Below are 20,610 nucleotides of genomic sequence, written 5' to 3' on the forward strand. Positions count from 1 at the left end.
GGGGAACTTCCTCAACGAAGTGAAAAATATCTACAAAAAAGCCACAGCTAACATCATACTTAAGATCTTAGTGAGAAACTAGAAGCTTTTCCACTGAGATCAGGAACAAGACTCGAATATCCCCTCTCACCAATCCTTTTTAACATAGTACTGGAAGAACTTGCTAATGTAATAAGACAAGAAAGGGATGTTGATTGAGAAAAAAGAAATAATACTGTCTTTCTTCACAGATGATATGATTCTTTATGCAAAATATTTGAAAGAATTGGCAAAGAAAAAGCTCCTGGAACTGATTAATGATTATAGCAAGGTTGCAGAATAAAAGATTAATATGCAAAAGTCAATCACTTTCCAGTATACCAGCAATAAAGAAGTGGAATTTGAAGTTAAAAATACAATGACATTTACATTAGCATCCACTGAAATGAAACACTTAGCTGTATATCTGACAAAATATATACAAAATCTATATGAGGAAAATTACAGAACAGTGGCAAAAGAAATCAAAGAACTAAATAAATGAAGAGACATTCCAAAATTAAAGGCACAATCCATGAAAGAAGGAACTGATAAGCTGCATTTCATTAACATAAAAAAAACCTTATGCTCTGCAAAAGATACTGTTAAGATAACAAAAAGACAAGCCACAGACTGGGAGAAAATATTTGCAAAAGATATATCTGTATAGCAGGAACATAAGAACATACTCAATAATGTCCCATTTCAGCACATAAGCCTCTGCTTCATTCTTTTCATAAATAAGTAGTATTTCATAGCATTACATATTATCACGTATGTCCCCATTTCTCCATTGCTACAATTTAGGTGAAACTTTCAATATTTTTATAACAAAGAGTGCTGTTTTGAACATCTTTTTACAAAGATCTTGTAAATACATAGTAAGCTCCTAGATGTAGTATTGGAATACAAATTGCTCACAAAAGCCGATTCCAATTCACATTCCCAATAAAATCAGAGAATGCGTATTTCTCTACAGATTCTGAAACAAAATATTATCAACTTAGTTTTAATTTTTGCCAATATTGTAAGTGAAAAATATTATGTTGATGTTAAGATTTGTATGTTTCTAGTTCAGGTTGAGTCTATTTCTCTATTTTTCTTTTTTGTCACTTTTATTTTTTTCTTTTTGAAATTGCCTGCTCATATTCTTCATAGAGTGATTTAACTTTTTCTCTTACTTGTGGCTTATATAATGTGCCCCTTGATCATTTTATGTTATATTTGTTGTAAATATTTTGCCTGGGGTATCCCAAAGTTTGGATTTTGCTTATGGTGCCATTGATTACATGGAACTTTACATTTTTATTCAAGAATTGATGAATCTTATAAAATGTTTTTTCTCAGTGCCTAGATATTTTCATTTTAAAAATTGTTCAAGCTGTAATTTTGGTAATAGATTCCCTAACAGAAATCCTCCTTGTATTCCTGAGATACTGATGGCAGTTAACACTGATTGAGTGCTGCATATGTGTTAGGTACTATTCGAAGCACTCTACAGGGATTAATTTGGTATCATGATCATATGTGATTTATTAACAAAAGAACACAAAGGTTTTTATGAAATGAGTCAGTGGGACAGGCCAGCTAGTTTAATTCCAGGATATATCTTCTTAACCACCATGCTATACTTCTCATCATTTTCTGTTTAATAATCAGTTCTAGAAATCTGGCAGAAATTTATATAATGTTAACTAGTGTATAAATTGTCAAATGCATCCATATTACATTTTGTGTCAATTTTGTCAAAATATTGCCTCATTCACTCTTTACAGTTCCACAAAAAGTATTAGTAATAATTCTAGTATCACTTCAAGTTTACTTGAATATAATGTATAGAAGACAGAATGTTAGATTCATGCATATTACATGTGTGCTTCAGATTTGGTCACATAAAGGTAAGCAAAATATGCCCTTGATAGCTCTCACAATATTTATTGTAATAGAAAAGGTTGAAAACAAGCTAATTGTCAGTTGGAGTCTGGTCAGAAACCTGGTGGTACATACATAGAATGGGATAGTGTACACCATGAAAAAGAAAGAAGCAGATCTAAATATCAGTTTACAGACTTCAGCTAATACCTAGCGTTAATTGAAATGGCACAATTACATAGTTACTGTGTTATCATTCGTACAAAAATAACTATGTATTTTCACACATCTGTGTTAGTGTATGCATAGAAATTCTCTGGATAAACAATTTCAAGTGTAACAAAAAATAAAATTTAAAAGATCACTGAAAACAAATATTTTAGCAGCAACTCACCATTTTCTCTTGTTAGTCTTCCATTTTCTTTCAGAAATGCTTATTTTACCTTTTCTGGTTTAAAGATGTTGTTTGCATATTCATTTTCAGTAAGGAAGACACAATTGAAATCTGAATTCACTAGCTCTGTCTTCTCTCGTATTCTGTTTTATTTCATAATATATTTGTGCCAGATGTTAATATAATTTTTAAAATCTTCTGAAACACTTTTCTTCTAAGAATCATTAATAGCCACTTTTTCCCAAATAGCATATTCTTCTATATCATCGAGATAGTTGATTTCGCATAGAATTTTTAAAAAGAATTAATTGAAGAATAACAACAAAGACACAAACAAAAGTTAACAAAACTGAAATCAGGTGGCAATGGGCTCTTCAATTATCTTTACTACTATACAGGCCTTGCTCACTTGGGGCCCCATCAGAGAATGTTGCTAAACATGTCTAAATCACTGCCTCCAATAGTCATCTCACTATTAGAGGTGAAAAAAGTTCTTCATTATTGAATTATAGATTTTCCTCTATTTTTACGGACACCCATTCTTCAAATTTTGATGCGTTCGTACGTGAAACACCCACATACCCACGTAAGAGCAACAATAGCAAATCTGACACCTGATCAAAAGTGTTTTATGTGTTTATCGTCCTTAGAATTTTTCTATAGAAGTCTCGGCATTTGTGGGGCTGGTTAATTTTTTGGACCTTTGTAGATTTTTTGTTTGCTTTGTTTTGATTATAATCCTAGTTTACGTGCCTTTTAAGAACTAGTTTCAATGTTGTGTATCCACCATTACTGTAAGAAATAGAATAGTTTTACTGTCCTAAATGTCTCTTATGCTCTACCTATTCATCCCTCCTTCCCACTAACCCCTGGCAACCACTAATCTTATTATTGTTTTTACAGTTTTGTCTTTTCCAGAATTTCATATAGTTGGAACTGAATAGTGCGCGGGCTTTTCAGACTGGCTTACTTCCCTTAGAAGTATTCATTTAACGTTTTTCCATATCTTTTCATGCCTGATGGCTCTTTTTATCACTGAGTAATATCCAATTGCATGGATGTACAGCAGTTTATTTATCCATTCACCTTTTGGCAGGCGTTTGATTGGTTACAATTTTTGGCAATTTTGAATAGAGTTGCTATAAACATTGATACGCAGATTTTTGTGTGGACATAAGTTTTCAACTCATTTGGGTACATTGGAGCATACTTTTGGATTGTATAGTAAAACTATTTCCTTGGGTAGTTGAAGTCCCCCATTTCTTCCTTTTCTGAAGTCTGCATTAGGTGTGTGTCATTCCCAATCCTTCCATCTCACTTTACACTTTATCATCATCAAATGGCTTTCTTGTTATTCTTTTTGTTCTTTTTTTTTTGAGTCATGAAGCTTTGCAGTAAGTTATTTTTCATCAATTATAAAAAATTACACATATACTTTAGAAATCTAATAAGAATGACATTTAGATATGAACTTATAAGTAAAAATTTATGCATATATATTATATGATCATTTCATTTAAACTATTTTCATGAAAATGTGATTATGTTAAGTCAAATGATAACATTACAGTTAAAATCTTTCATATAAATTGATAGAGATATTTAAAACAATAAAACATACTATATATAAATTTTATCATCCAAATTTTTTTATTCTTTCTTTTTCTTCATTTTTTAAGGCATGGAGCTTTGTAGTAAGCCCTCTATTTTTCACCAATTATGACAAATTATACTTACATATTTTAGAAATCTTACATAAAAATCTTATATATAAATCATATATAAAATATTTCATATAAATTGATAGAGATATTTAAAACAATAAAACATTTCATATATAAATTTAATCATCCAAATTTTGAAAAAGAAGCAATTTTTTTATTGGTTATGAATATTCGTGAGATACAGAGCTGATTGTCACCCCTCGTGCCGCCCAAGATGTGAAGGCCAGATTCATACTGGCAGCATGTCCATTACCACAAATTGCATTTTTACCCTGTGTCCTCCACCCAATTATCCCCAACCTCCCTCTCCCTCCCCCTTTCACTCCCCAGTCCACTTTGTATCCCAAGGTATGTTCTTTCCCTCTGCAAGTCCAATGCACCACTGTTGTCTTTCTTTCCTTCCTTCTTTCTCTCTTAGCTCCCGCTTATGAGTGAGGACATGTGGTATTTATCCCTCTGTACTTTGCTTATTTCACTAAATATAAGTTTCTCCAGGTTGTTGCAAAATGGGAGAATTTCATTCTTTTTTATGGCAGAGTAGTAAAAGCAGCAAAATAAAAAATAAACAAATGGGACTACCTGAAACTAAAAAGCTTCGGCACAGCAAAGGAAACAATCAACAGAATAAAATGACAACCTACAGAGTGGAAGAAAATTTTTGCTAACAGTGCATCCAACAAGGGATTAACATCCATAATATACAAGGAACTCAAGCAATTACATGGTAAAAAAAATCAAATAACCCAATTAAAAAATGGGCAATGGAGCCGAATAGACATTTGTCAAAGGAAGACATACAAATGGCCAAGAGGTACATGAAAAAATGGTCAACATCACTAGTCATCAGGGAAATGCAAATTAAAACTGCATTGAGATATCACCTCACTCCAGTTAGACTGGCTGTAATCAAAAAGAGAGTAAATAACAAATGCTGGCGAGGGTCTGGAGAGAAGGGATCACTCCTACACTGTTGGTGGGACTGTAAATTAGTACAACCACTATGGAAAACAGTATGGAGGTTTCTCAGACAACTACAGATAGATCTCCCATACCATCCAGAAATCCCACTTCTGGGTATAAACTCAGAAGAATGGAAATCATCATGTCAAAGGGATACTTGCACTCCCATGTTCATCGCAGCTCTGTTTACAATAGCTAAGACATGGAACCTACCCAAAATTTCCATCAATGGATGATTGGATAAGAAGCAATTTTTTTGATGTATTTCAAACTTTTTAAATATTTAAAAAATGTTTATTCAAATGTTTTTTAATATTTTAAAAATTTTTTAAAATATATTTCTATATTTTTAAATATGGATAGTTAGGGGGAAAGAAGGTACTTTGTGTTATAAGTTTTATTTAAAAAAATCTTTTTCATTTATTTCCAAAAAGAAGCTGTACAATAGAATTTAATATGTGAACTACTTCTGCAAAATAATTAACACAATTTTGATGAAAAAAAGAGATCTATACAAAATAAAATTTATTTCTATTTCTTCTGAGTAAAAATGTATGGCAAGATGAATTTAAATGGAAAAAAAATAGTGGTATTCTTCATTTGACTGTGTTGGATTTATCTGGAGGGAGGTAGAATTAGGAAGGCATTTTAAATTGTGCTCTATAATGCATCCAATTTTGCATTACACTAGTAAGATATTATTCTTTATGTTTCTAGGAAAGATGGATCAAAAGAACCAATAGTGGAGATGAGAACAGAGGATGAAAGAATTACTAATCATGAAGATGGGAGCCCTGTGAATGAACCAAATGAAACCACGCCACTGACAGAACCAGAGTATGTAGCTTGAAATGCTTATTTATTTCTGGATCAGTATCTGGAAAATGATGAGACATGATAATTATTTTATATAATGTATCTGCTAAAATCATCATTATTTGTGAAAGAATTATGTTGTTTCTTTTTCAATGAAAGTACATGTGGATATCTAAAGTCTATTTTCTATTGAGACATTTCACATGAAAATTTTGTATCAATACCAGAGAAAGTCCACTGTTAACCCATATAATGTTATTCAAAAATAACAAGAAGACGGAAGTATATTACAGAGTTGGATTTTTCAAGACTAATCTTATTTTTTAAGAAAGTGATACTTTCAAAATGTAAATGATTTTTACTGACATAAAGATGGGTCAGAAAATTAATCATAACTTATGAATATGATAGTGAAATACACCCAAAACTATATATAAAGAGAAAAAAAAAGTATGGAAAAGAGGAGGAAGTACTATTAAACTGTCAATCCTTTATTGTCTATGGAGTAAATGATATTTGGTCTCCATTAAAGACTATGCGATTTATTTCTACATCCCTAATACCTCTGTTGAAACTATAATACATATTTCCTCTAAACCTGCAAAGATAAACATGTGCCTAGACTTAGGAACATGAAAATTAAAATTATTCAAACCAAAGGCATTATTAAGAAGTAGTAATTTTGGTATTTTATTGAATGTATTTGATACCAACAAAGCCATGGCTATAACACTCTTTAATGCTCACCAGAATGACTTTTACATTTCAAAACAAATATCTCTTTTTCTTTACCTGCTAGTGTTCCCTTGTAGGGTAATCTGATTCATGTTTCTCATTCTAAATCAAAGGCTGAGTAAGATCACAGTTGAAGATAATTTTTTTTTTTTTCAAAAATCTCCTCCATCTGCTATGAAGGGGCCGAAATATTTAATATTTAGGCAAATACAAAGTACTATTCCATAGCTAAAATTTTAGTATAAATCTTCAGGCCAGGGGATTGCATTTACAGATTATTACATTCTAAGTTGACGTTGACTGTATTAGAGGTAGATTCTACAATCTCTCCTTCAGAAACCAGAAGTTTCTGTGAGTAAGAGATATATTGAGCATTATCCTGACCACCCATCAGAGCTCTAAATTTCTCTACGTTTAGATGCTAGAAGTGACTCATTGTTTTTATAATCTTCTATTGTCAATATTTTCAGTACTTGGAAATTAGAGAAAGGGAGAGCGGTGAATGCACCACTTGTAACATACATTAAAGAGCCTGCCCTAGTAGGTGCAATGCTACTTCATTCCCAGCAATAGATGTTATTAGTTTTTGCCTGACCTACTTTTGATTGAACAGTTTTGATGGCTTTGATCTTCAGAATATAAGGGCTTACCCTTCGTATTCAAAAATATAAAATAAATTACATATAAATCCCAGAAGAACTAGCAGAGTAACATTCACTCCTGCATAAAATGGAGAAGTAAAGAGGTGAATTGGAACTCTATTTGTAACTTAATTCTCTTGAGGTGGAAAAACCATTTTGTCAAGGGAGAAAAAAAAGTCATTACACAAGATGTAATAATAAACTATTGAATTTGAAAATGTTAGGAAAAACTGGAAGGCATGATCCATTGGCATCACCGTTAAGATTTATGAAATTTTTAAAAAATATTAAGAAATAAAGGTTGTTATTGCTTTCCAGGTACAATTGAAAACAACTCAGAAAATGTGCTCAGAAGTGACATAAAAGTGACAAGAAAAAAAAAAGTGAAAGGAGTCCAAAGAAAATATATATGGTGGATATAAAAAAGTGAAAAAGTCCTGAAATATATTCGTTTGCATTAAGTTCTAAAGAATATTGCTAATTCACCCAGTTTCTGAATTTTATGTATCAGAATATGGCCCCAACTAGAAACTGTTTTTATATGAAAAACTTGAGTACTAATAAATCAGATAGTTGATATATAAAAATGTTTTGGTTTTTTAAATTTCAAAACATTTAATTATATTTTTAGTATCAAGAACTTATTATCAAATCTAAGTCACCCTATAATGAACAATTTGATGCATCTAAATCTGCAAATGTAGTTTCATTTATGATTCTGCATTATGTTACATTTTTACAATAAAAAATGTTGTTTTATTCTCTTTTATATTATTTTCTATTAGTTTGATATTTAACAAATTTGATTTTTATTCTTTCTAATAATTGTAGCCTATTTCCTCTGCAGATATGTAACTTAAATGAGACGGGATATCTTTTAAAATACCTTAGCAAGTGAAGTTTATTATATTTTTATTTTCATTCCAGAAAATTGCCTTTAAAAGAAGAAAATGGGAAAGAAGTCCTAAATCCAGAAACTATAGAAATTAAAGTTTCTAATGACATCATTCAATCAAAAGAAGATGACAGCAAAGCATAACAACATTATTAGAGTGGCTTGAACATCATACAGAGCATTTGGATTGCAGTGACCCTATGACCAAAACTATTCCATTGACCTTAATTTCTTGGGAAACTTCTAGCTTGGAATAGCTTGTACACATATACATATGATCAAATACTCCTGCCCATTGCCCATTTCCTTTTGTTGTTGTTGTTGTCGTCATTGTTGTTTATTTTGTTAAGAATTTCAATATAGAGAACAGACTGGCACCAGTTCTTGGGTATCGATTTGATTCTATGATTAAAGTATTGCAGTTTATTATATGACTAAAGTGCTCTTTTTCGTAAGAATTGTATTTCATACCATGAACAAATATATTTCAGCCTCTCTAACAAGGGTTTAAGTAAAAGCAAACCGAACAAAAGCTTTGTGAGCTAACTTGTAAGAAAACCCTGCATGTTTAGGAATCCCATCTTGGGCAAATAGGTTATTGAAGTGGCTTTCAGCTTAAGGCAAAGGCACTTAATGAAGGTTACACTTTTTATCAAAGAAATTTCAGGGAACCTGGCCTTGAAGGAGCCAGTTATCTTTAGCAGATACTAAAAACTGAGAGAAACTTTGGAGAACACTTTTCAAGTTACGATTACAGTGCATTTTTGACATTGATTTTTGACAAACTGAAGTGCCAGATGAAAATTGTTACCCATTTGAAAGAATATTAGTTGTATGTAAAATTAGATTTAAAAGACTCCCTAAATCTCTATCTCTTTATATATGTCATACTCACTCACAATGGATTACACAAGAAATAAATGTATTGTAAGTGAAAATAATATTGATTTCTGCCCACAGCTTCAAATAAAGTAAATTGAAATGGGAACAATATCAATATGTTGTCTTGATATATTTATAAATATGTGATTTTCTTTTATTTTTTAAATAATTTATCAAAAACCAAGTCTTCAGTGTTCAAGTATTTCAAATCATATATTCAGCCAATATTTTTAGCCCATAGTTTCAGATAAACTTTGTTCAAGAACTAATTTTCCCGGTGTTATCAGTCTATTGTTAAATTTAATTGGCTAATGGAAATTAAAAACTTAAGTTTGGTTAAATTAAGGAGATATTATTTAACATTTAAATGTGCCATAAAAGTGTCAATGATAAACTATTTGTTTGGATTCTAAATATTGTAGCTAGAAGTCATTTTAAGATTTTGATAAACGACTTGGGTTGAAGAAATTCATTAACTATTCATCACACTTTCTAATGTCACTTGTTAGGGCTTATACCAGAATGAAATACGTATTAACTTCCAAGCTATGCAAGCTCCCAAAGGTAAAAGACTGAAACATAATTTAACTTATATGTAAGGTAAAAAAAAAAAAAAAAAGTATTTATGATTATAAATATACATACCAATTGGGAGCAGGTTTTAGATTATTTCTTAACCTAGAGAGCCAAAGGTTTCTTCAGGCCTCACCATATTCATAACCTTTGGTGTTTCAGGGGATACTATAGCTCAGATATTGACTGGTTGGGGAATGTGTCTCAAAAGAACATTGGAATTTTTAACAGTGCAGAGGGACCTGCTTTGGGAGTGTCTCTCTATAGAGATAATTTGGTGAACATTAGATGTAATATTAATGCCACTCATGAATATTTTTATTTACAAAGTGCTTGAAACTGTCAGCCAAAGGGAGACCACTAAGTAATTTTATACTCTTCCTCACTCTCTGGCTGTCAGCAGGACAGAATATTCCCATCTGCATGTTGAGGCACTATGTCTCCACAGTATTTCATTGACATAAATTGCAGGGTTATAATGCAGGAATCTCTCCTTGCTATCCTTCTGGTATATTCTGAAGAGCAAGAACAGATTTCCTGTGCCTACCTAGGAATTTGAATAGTTTGTAAACAAACAAACCAGTTAGGTCATTTTAACTAACTTGATTATCCAACTGGTCTTTGATGGATTTAACTGTTGCTGTTTAGTTCGATTGTCTGATCATCTGTTTTACTTCATTTTGCTGTGTTTTTGTAATTTTGTTTCTTTCGTTTTGTACCAATGTGCTAAAACTAGTTGAAAATACTTGAATTAGTTTGTGCAAAGTGAAAAAGCTTAGTAAAGTGTTCATGAAGCAATAGCCATGAATGCTAAATTTTCCTTGGATAGGGCCACATGGTTTTAAACTCACGGCGGTGAAAGCATTAGAATGACTGAGAAAGTGATTTCGCATGTTTACTATTGTTATATTTGTGCTATACTTCAAGAGCAGAGAAATCATAACAAAGAACATAATATTTTTATGTTTTCTCAATTTGAAAGTTCTGTTTCTCTCATTTCTTTGGACTTTCCATGTAAAGCAATTAAGTATTTCTTTTATATACATATATAAATATGTGCTGTTAAATTTCCTACCACTCATGTAGACTAATGATCTGATATTAGATAATCTGGAGATAATTGTAAACGGACTGTTTCAAGTGAACTGTTTCAGTTGTCCCATTGGTCCTTACCTCTTGTCCTTGAAACCCATGCCATGCAGGAGCAAGGCAATACTGTGATAATTTTTTTTTTCTTAATATTTCAATGGAATGCTCTAAATTACTCTATTTGTAAAAGTTTCCAAATAAGAGATGGATGTAGTAAATTATAAAATATGAGTAGAACTGAAATAACCTGTTTTATTCTTATTCTAGACTAAACATATCCATGTAATTGTATAAATGTTATTTTTACTGTCTGAGAGTACTCTTAAGTATTAGCATAAAATGTCAAAAGAGTTTACTGAATATAAATACTATTGAAATAACCTGAACTCTATGCTAATTTAAACCAAGTAAAGATATAATCAAAAACATTGGTATTTCTTGATAGGTTATGTACAATCAGGCAATGACAATCTGTATTCAATGACATATAAGAGGAAACAGTAATATCAGAATTTTAACACATATTTTGTTTTCAAAACTGGCAAAATTAATGTGTCAACATATTTTACAATGATTTTTCAAAGGAATTTAATTAAGAACAACAATTTCTAAAGATTTATTTATTACTTTTTTGGGGTAAGATATTGCATTCTATAGATACTAATGTCTAACATTAATCTAATGTTTCTTAAGTTTTTCTTTATTTTTAATATTAATACCTACAATATCGTTTTTCAAAGGCTATTTGATCCAGCAAATGTCATATCAATCTTAGTCTTTGAAGTAAACATTTATATAAATAGATTTTACTAATCAAATTAGTTATTTGAGTGCCAACAATTAATTATAACTTTATAATCATATTTTAATTTTGTTTCTTATTTTAAATAATTAAGATATATTTGTGCCTTTGAATTAGCATAACACTCTGCTTTATTAAAAGAAAACAAAAACAAACAAACACCATTTCTGATGACATATTATGCCCATATCTATGACACTTGAATGATACTATCTTATTTACATTCTGTAAATAAGCTCTATTCAAACTACTTTACCTTGAATATAAAGTATAACAAATTATGCTATGTAATTTATTTTCACTCATGACAAAACAATTCTTTTTAAAAACGTGTTAAATATTCTGAATTTGTTTTGTATTGTTTTTCTAGACAATGAATATATTCTAGAAATTATGAATTTTGGGTTATGAAATATGCTGAAATTAAGTTTTACCACTTGTAGGACAAATAGATGACTTTTAAAAGTAGGACAAATTACCATGGTGTATCTTGAGTCTTCATTATTCCTGTTGGTGTATATTTAACTTGGGATCACAAATCATCCTTAATTTTGATGTTAAGATAATTACTGATGAAAATATCTACAACTATGGTGGTAGAATATTTTCCATTTCTTAATTTTAAAAATATTAAAATAGTGTACTACAATTATTTATTAAATTTTCAGTGTTCTTTTTCATGGAGAATAATGTAAGTGATCGACTTAATTCCCTCATGGAATTCTTTTTCATAATCATGTCCAAAGTGCTTATTCAACAAACCTTATGTGTAGGTGAAATATTTTTTAAAATAAGATTTTTAACGTTATTTATTTTTAGAGAGAAAATATTAGTATCTTTTTATTAACCCTTTGAAGCATAATTACATAGTATCTCACATTGAAATTGCATATGGATGTATTGACATATGCTAAAATTAAATTGTGGGTGGTCACAGAAGTGTAATAGTTCAATCCTAAAATGTAAATCTTTCTAGATAGTATTCTACTCATAGGTTTAACAATGTTCTGAGATGAAACATTTATATATGTAAATGAGAAAGTATAAGGACCCAGACATAGTAGTTGCTGAACAGACATAATTTTCTTTCAGGTCCCACCCTTCCTATTTTAAAAATTGCATTTACCCATGTAGATGCAGCTACTTAGCAACATTATACAAGAATGCTAATTAATTATTAATTAATTATTTTCCCCTCATATAAAAGTCAGAGACTTTTATATTATATATAATGGTAAATATTTATTCGATAAGTTAATATTCTTAGAAAAATTGTCCTTAATTCACTAGGATTTTATCAATAAGTTAAATATATTAGTTGGTATCACTTCTTTAAATTTTATTTTTTAATAATTATCAGGATTCTGGCCACACAGTGTAAATAATTATTATTATAAAACTTGCCCATATAAATTTAAATATTGCTACATTTTTTTTTTCTTTTCTGAAGTGAAAACACGTATGGGTTGGCACCTGGTTTTAGCCTTCCATGGAAAAGATTAAGCAAACAAGTGGCTGCTGAAGCATTTCAAATCACAACCAGACGTAGGGTAGTAGAGGAACAAAAAAATGAAAGGATCCAGAAAGGCAAACTGAACTTCTACATTAGGAATAGGTAAGAAGGACCTGACTGTGAGAAATACTGGACCAGAGACTAGTAATGTTGCTTAGATAAAAATTAAGGCCAATTACATGATGCAAAAAAACAAAACCTAGTGAAATCCAGAGGAGAAAGTTAACACAGATAGAACCTATAATTCAATATTGCAAATAGAGTTTTTTAGAGAACGACCTGCAAACTATAAAATAAATGGTACTGTTAAGAGCAAACATATTTGTTCCAACTCTTAAAGAAATGTTCATGGTTTAGAGTTTGCCTCTAAACCCTGCTAGAAATGTGTGAACTTCTTATGAAAAATAAAAACAATTTTTTTTGTATGTGAATTCTATGATGTGTTCCATGTTCATTAAAACATACAATCTTTTATTTTCTTTCACATATATTACATTTAAATTCTATATTTTTATGTTAATTTCCACAAAGTTTTTTTATTGTTTCAATATAGTATGTCCCTATGAAATGCTGTATATATATGTCTAAACTGTAAAAATTATACTGCAAATGTTGGAGTTTTGTATTTATGAGAGACATTGAAAGTATAGCTTACAGTATATCAAAATTGTCACTCTTCACCATTTGTATATTAATAGTAAAGATACTTTTACTTTAATAAAGTGTTGCATTTTATGTTTATTTCAAATAATATCTCTGTGATGAGTGAACTTGTAACTTAACAAATACTTTCAGATTTAAAAAAAAAATTCTAAACATGTCTCTAGATATTCAAAAGAAGAGAATACTTTCTGCCATCTTGCCTTACCCTGAGTCACAATCTTTTGGCTTCTACAATATGTTCAAGTGAGAGTTTAATAAATAAACAGTTGTTTAAGAGCAGTGGTTCTCAAAATGTGGCTCCCAGACCAGTAGCATCAGCATCACCTCTGAACTTGCTACAAATATAAACATATGAACCCCACCGGAGACCTGCTAAATCAGAAGACTGGGAGAGAACCCTGGAAGTCTCTGTTTTAATAAAAGTTTCTGGTGATTCTGATGCTCACTGAAATTTGAGATACACCTGGGTGGAGACATATATTTTTATTTGCCAAATATTTATTGATCAATTTATAAATACCGGGTACCCTGCTAAACATAGGTGGTTATGCTTTAACACAATAAATGCATTCCCTAAGAGCTTCATGTGTGAAATCATGCACTTAGAAAATAAAAATAACAAGACATGGAGAAAAAATACGGCTGGAACAGACCACTCAAAACCTCGGCAGTTTTGATACCAGAGTACTAGCACAAGTAACAAAAACCAATAATGGTTCTAGGAAAAAAAAAAAAAACTAATTTAGTTTACAAGGCATATTAAATACATTTTGAATAATAAGCTAGTATTAACTTCTATTTCATGTTGCAATTATGTTTCTTGTTGTATCTTTTATATTCTTGTGGGACTCCATGAGTTACAAAAAGTGAGAGCTAATCATTTCTCACATGCTTTTACAAAGTGTTTTCATTTTTTTGAACGAGTGTAAAGAGTGACCCATAATTAAAATGAAAAAAAAAATAATAATAATAAATGCCAACTTTTCACAGGGAGGCAACTTTCAACCTAAGCTTTGCAAATTCCACAAAGTATATACACATATAGAATTAAAATAACATTAAATACACCTTGAAGGTTGAAAAGAGCATTTATATATTGCACTTTTTTTGTATCTATATTTATGAAAAAGACAGTTATAATAAAATGAAAACTATGCCACATGAAAAAGGCTGAAAGTAAGTCTCTGATATACTTTGGAAACTGATCAGTTAATGCTATTAATATTTTAGAGAATTCTTCGACTTTTTTCTAATCCAAGTCATTGCCTAAATACAAATTCTTTTTGCTTGTGCTATAGCTAATGAACATATGTCTCCTAAGATTTCATGCCATACGTAGCCTCAGCATTTTGAATTTCTGTGTTTTAAATGAACTTTTTACTACACAAGTTAGAATGTTCTCAAAATATAAAGAATATTTTCTATTTTATATGATGTGTCTTGCATATGTATTTATCATTGGTTTAAGTTTGCTGTCCAAAAAAATGCATGCATTTGTGTTTTTTAACTTTCCTAGATAACTCATATTTCATAGACAACATTTTTATTTTTATTTATTTTTTTATTTTTTGGCAAGGGGGAGGCTACTAAACTAGAATAATGTCAAATTCATCAAATTTTAATTTACTCTGAATTTTTATCACTACAGCAGGATATAAAGGCAGGTATTTTAAGTCCTTAGATTTCTTACTATTTGGAAAAATAGTTAACTTGATGATTCAGTTCATATCAACATCTCCCCTTCCATCTCCAATTTCCACACTTCCCACTTCTCTCATCTTTCTTTCAGTTATCACAATCATGATCAGTTTCTGAAACTGACCAGGGAAGATCGAGATATATAGAGGAAAGGATAATTACCAAAGTCAGTCCAAAACATGTGCATACTATATCATCTAGAGACCAAGCCATTACAAATTCTCTTGGAAGAGTCATTTTTGCAATTTTCTTCATACTTGGAGACATTGACTAGAAAAATAAAATAGACATCGTATTTGTAAACAGGGACCCAAACTGAATCTAAGGTAGGGAGTGAGACATGTACCTAGTATTGCCCAGAGTGGGTTGGGAAAGCTTTATCATCACATTTGACTATGTGAAGATCCCCTACAATTCTAAGGGGAACACCTTCAGAAAAGCATAAATAAAATTTTTACTAATTCAGAAACCAGAAATACTCACCTTTATTCACCAGAAAAAAAGGCAGGAAAAAATTCACCACATCTTCACAATGGGGATGCAAAGAAGAGAGAACTGATGTCCTTGAAGTAATATTGGGAAACAGATAACAACCCAAATGTTGGAATTAGAACAAACCTGGGTTCATATCCCAATTCAACCACCTATTATTAGCTCTGAACTTGATAAGTTTATATAAATGTTTACACCTTGGTTTCCCTATCTATAAAATGATTATTCTAAAGTGAATGATATTCATCTTTAAGAGCTGACTAAAGGATTTTTGAGATAATATTTATAAAGGTCTTTATGCAGTGTCTGTGGCATAGCAAATATCAGTAAGTTGTAGCCATGATTATCTCTATCTCTGCCACACAATTTTTTTTTTGATATTTATTTTTATTGTAACAAAGTTAATTGTACTTATCTGTGTGGTACAGAGTTGAACATCAATACTTGTGGGCAATATGTGATGCTCACATCAGAATAATTATTATATTCAATAATATACACCATCATTGCTATTTGTGGCCCTTTACGCACATAAGTATTTCAGTGCTGATTGTGATGATAAGTACCTGTTGATGAATAACAAATCAAACTGAAATGTAGTGGTTTAAAATGTCAACAATACCTTATTTTTAATGATTCTGTGTGCTGATTTGACTAAACTTGGCAATTATTTTTAAACTTATGGTGTAACTGAGCTCAATTATGTGGCTACTGGCTGATAAATTTTCTTGGATTAGTACTTGATTCTACTCCCTGTGAATGGCTACTAAAGCCATTGCTCTCAGTAGCTGTTAGGGTAACTCAATGAGATAATCTTACTTTTCTGCATGAAATGGTATGTGAGCAAATTTCTCAGCCTGCATCTTAGCCAGATAATATTTGGTACCTAGAAGCCTATTTTAATTTAATCTAAGTTCCATTAAGTTCAAGCTGATACAACTCCTTTAAAAACTGTGTGAATTTTTTTCATATCAAAGTATAATCCACTACATTAGGCAAAAGCCACATTCTCAGAGCTCTTCAAGATAGTCCTCTCTCTACATTGTGTTGCAAAACAGGGAGCTATTGGATAATTCCTTCAAAATTCTTAAAAGACCTTTTGTCCAGTTAAGGTCTATGAGGTACTTACTTACATTTCTACATGGAAATGTATAAACATCCTTGACTTGATATTGGATTTTCAAGATTATGTCTTACAGGCAATATGCAAACTTTTATCTTTGGCTTTATGATATTTATTACTTTTTCCCCTTAAAAGCCTGCAGTATCTATCTATTTATTTATTTATTTTTATTTGAACACAATTGATTATACATGTTTGTGGGGCACAGTGTTGAACACCAATACCTGTGTATACTGTGTGATGATCAAATCAGGAAAATTAGCATATTCATCATTACAAAATGTAAACATTCTTTATGTCCATTAACCAATTTCTCATTAACACCCTCCCTCCCCCTGTCCTGCCTCCAGTAACCACAGAAAACAGACATTTTTACTTTTGAGAAACTTGACAGCTAGAAAGTATGAAAATGTGAGAACACATTTTGGGAAAGAAATAATCCCTCTGAATTCTGCTTGAAAATTGAGCACATGCCTCTTCATCACATCTTTCCTTTGCAGCACCTTCTCATATATAAGAAAAAAAAAGACAGCACTTTTAATATGATTCCTGGGAATATCCTTAGATTCACAATTTATTAGGTTCACTTTTTGTTTTCCAGTTTTATCACAGGCAACAGTTTTTTCCTAAATGTTCTGTGAGCATGATTTTCTTTGTCTCCACTCTCTAGCAGCAGTTTTCTCACTGCTCTAGCAGACTTCTTTATCATTTTTTATGTGTACATTCAAGCCTCCATCTCATACAAAGTCACAAAGCTGTTGACAGAAGTTTTAGGGTTTTGTTACAACAGCGGCCTCCTTGCAGTTACCCAGTGTGTTTCACTTATCTTTGTCTTTTTATCAGTTTTCTATCACTGCTGTAAGAAATTACAATAAAGGTACCACCTTAATGAGAAACGTAAATTTATTGTCTTACAGTTCTAGAGGTCAGAATTTGATATGGGACTCTCTGGGCCAAAAGGTGTCAGGAGGATTATGTTTTTTTGAAGGCTTCTAGAGGATGTCCGCATTTTTTGACTAATGTTCCCCTTCCTTCTTCAAAGTCCACAATTGCATTACTCTGACTCCACTTCCACTGACACATCTCTTTCTCTGACTCAGTCTTCCTGATCTCTTATTTTCCTTCAAGGAGCTTTGCGATCACAATGGTTCTCCCTTGGTAATCCACCATAGTTTCCTTTTTTCATAGTTCTTAATCACATATGCAAAGTTTTTTGTTTTCAATGCAAGTTAATATACTTTCAGATTTCAGGGATTAGAACCTGGACATCCTTTGAGGGACCATTATTTTACCCACCACAGCCCATGTAACAATCCACTATAAAATATAATGACTAAGGCTACCACACTTTATTTTTATCTCATTTTGTGAATTAACTTGGCTCAATTTTATGTTTTATTCCGCCTTCCTGGTGTGTTGAGATCAGTCATTGTATTAGTCAGGGGCCTCCAGAGAAAACAGAATCAATAGGGCATATATAGAGATTACATATCTATCTATCTATCTATCTATCTATCTATCTATCTATCTATCTATCTATCTATCTATCTGTCTGTCTGTCTGTCTGTCTGTCTGTCTGTCTGTCTGTCTGTCTGTCTGTCTGTCTATACACAGAGAGAGAGAGAGAGAGAATTTATCATTCAGCTATATGTTTCTTCTTGGCATATACAAATATGGTCTATGAAATCTCATGAATCTGCTGTCTATGAGCTGAAGACCCAGGAAAGCCAGTGGCATAATATAAAGTCAGGGAATATGGCAAGACCAGTGAATTCCATAAACATGGGCCCATTGGTACCTTTTTTTTCCTGTGAAATGAATTCCTTGGTCAGAAGCAATGCTTCGTGGAATGTCATGATGGTGAACAAGGCATTCTGCAAGTCCATGGGATGGCAGTTTGCAGAAGCACTGAGTGTATGGAAGGCAAATCTGTATCCAGAAAAAGTGACTATTCTAGTAACAACAAGATCTATTCCTTCCATGATGAAATCTATCAAATATAATCAACCTTCCACTGGGTAGCTGGCTGATCATCTGAGAAAATGATGTCATATCAAAGACTCAGTGTTGGTCTATGCTGCTGGCAGATTTTGCACTCAGTGGTGGTCATTGCCAGATTGGGCTTGGTGAGTGGAAGTCCACATTGCTGAGCCTATGCATCACCTCCTCTCCTGCCATTATGGCCACTTTGTTCATGAGCCCAAGGAACCTGGGAAAGCTATCATTTTAAGTGTGTCCATGAGAGTGTTTCCAGCAGACATTAGCATGAGATCCTGAGTGGACTGGGTGGGAAAAATCCACCCTCAATGTAGGTGGGAACTATCCAATCCACTGGGGTCCCAGAGAGAACAAAAAATAGAGAAAAAAGGTGAATATCTCCTCTATCCTCTGGAGCTGGGGTACATTCTTCTCTCCTGTCTGTGGATATCAGAGCTCAAGACTCTTCAGCTTTTGGGTTCCAGGACTTACACCAAGGTCACCATCAGCTTCCCTAGTTTTGAGGTCTTCGGACTTGGACTGAGCCACGCTACCAGCATCCAGTTTACAGATGGCCTGTCATGGGACTTTTCTTCACAATCATATGAGTCAATTCCCCTAATAAATCCTCCTCATATATTTACAAAATATGCTATTGATTCTGCATCTCTGGGGAACCCTGACTAATACATACCCCTTCCCCAAATTTCTTTGTAACCAACTTTCCAATCATGTTTCTTCCAGTTCCTGGACCATACAGCCAACCCATTGGCCATAGCCAATGAATAAGTATATAGTCTCATGTCTGGCCATTTCTCTTTCCAAGTAACGTCAACAATCAGGTGCATTGCTGAAAGTTCCATCCACTGGAGAATTTTTCTTCACCACTGTCCTGCAGGGATTTCCCAGAGAGAGACTATATTATTGTGATGACGTCTGCATACCATGCAGAGCCATCTATAAACCAGGCCCAAGTCTTTTCTCCCTCTGTCAACTGTTTGTGGGAAATTCTCCATGAGGGCATAGGTGCAGGCTGGGAGAGAGAAGGCAGTGTTGCAAGACCAGAAATCATGGGCATTTGGGCCACTACTTTATGTAACTTATTTGTGCCTTCAGGGCCTGCTTAGGCCCTATCATGTTTATACCATTTCCATTTGATGATGTAATATTGCTATGCATGCCTAACTTTATGGCCTGGTGAGCAGCTCAGGTCACATGGTAACTCGGAACCCCATGGTTAAGCCTTTATTCCCTATTGTGGTCCAGTAAGCAGGCCAAAAGCCATCTCTTAAAAGGGGAATAACCATCTTCAGATGGCGGCAGGGCCTTGCTCTAAAATTCTAACGATGCTTGCTGTGAGTCTCCTATAGAGCCCTGCCAAAGTCTCCAAACAGCATTCCTACCTTCAACTGGCATTTCAAACACCATTGAATCTGCTGGATCATATGGCCCAAGTGGCAGAGCAGCTTGCATAACACCCTGGACATACCGTAGAGCCTTCTCTTGTTCTCAGCACCACCCAAAACTAGCAGGTTTTAGGGTCACTCAATAAATGGGCTGGAGTAACACATCAAAATGAAGAGTATGTCACCTCCAAAATCCAAGGAAGCCCACTAGGCATTGTGTCAATTTCTTAGTTGTAGGAGGGGCCAGATGAAACAACTTATCCTTCGCCTTACAAAGTATATCTTAACATACCTCACACCAATGTACCCCCACAAATTGCAGTTAGGTAGAGGGTAT

General features: G+C 32.5%; 1 protein-coding gene across 1 annotated transcript in view; it reads left to right on the plus strand.

The window, feature by feature from the left end:
- Positions 1-8,199, plus strand: part of NCAM2 (neural cell adhesion molecule 2) — a 254,884-nt gene extending 246,685 nt beyond the window's left edge. Inside the window, 2 exon segments of the mRNA XM_063079012.1 lie at positions 5,686-5,805; positions 8,088-8,199. Of these exon segments, the coding sequence (XP_062935082.1) occupies positions 5,686-5,805; positions 8,088-8,199 (232 nt within the window).
- Positions 8,200-20,610: the final 12,411 nt, after the last annotated feature.

The sequence above is a fragment of the Cynocephalus volans genome, chromosome 1 (genome assembly GCF_027409185.1).
Source record: "Cynocephalus volans isolate mCynVol1 chromosome 1, mCynVol1.pri, whole genome shotgun sequence".
Lineage (NCBI taxonomy): Eukaryota > Metazoa > Chordata > Mammalia > Dermoptera > Cynocephalidae > Cynocephalus > Cynocephalus volans.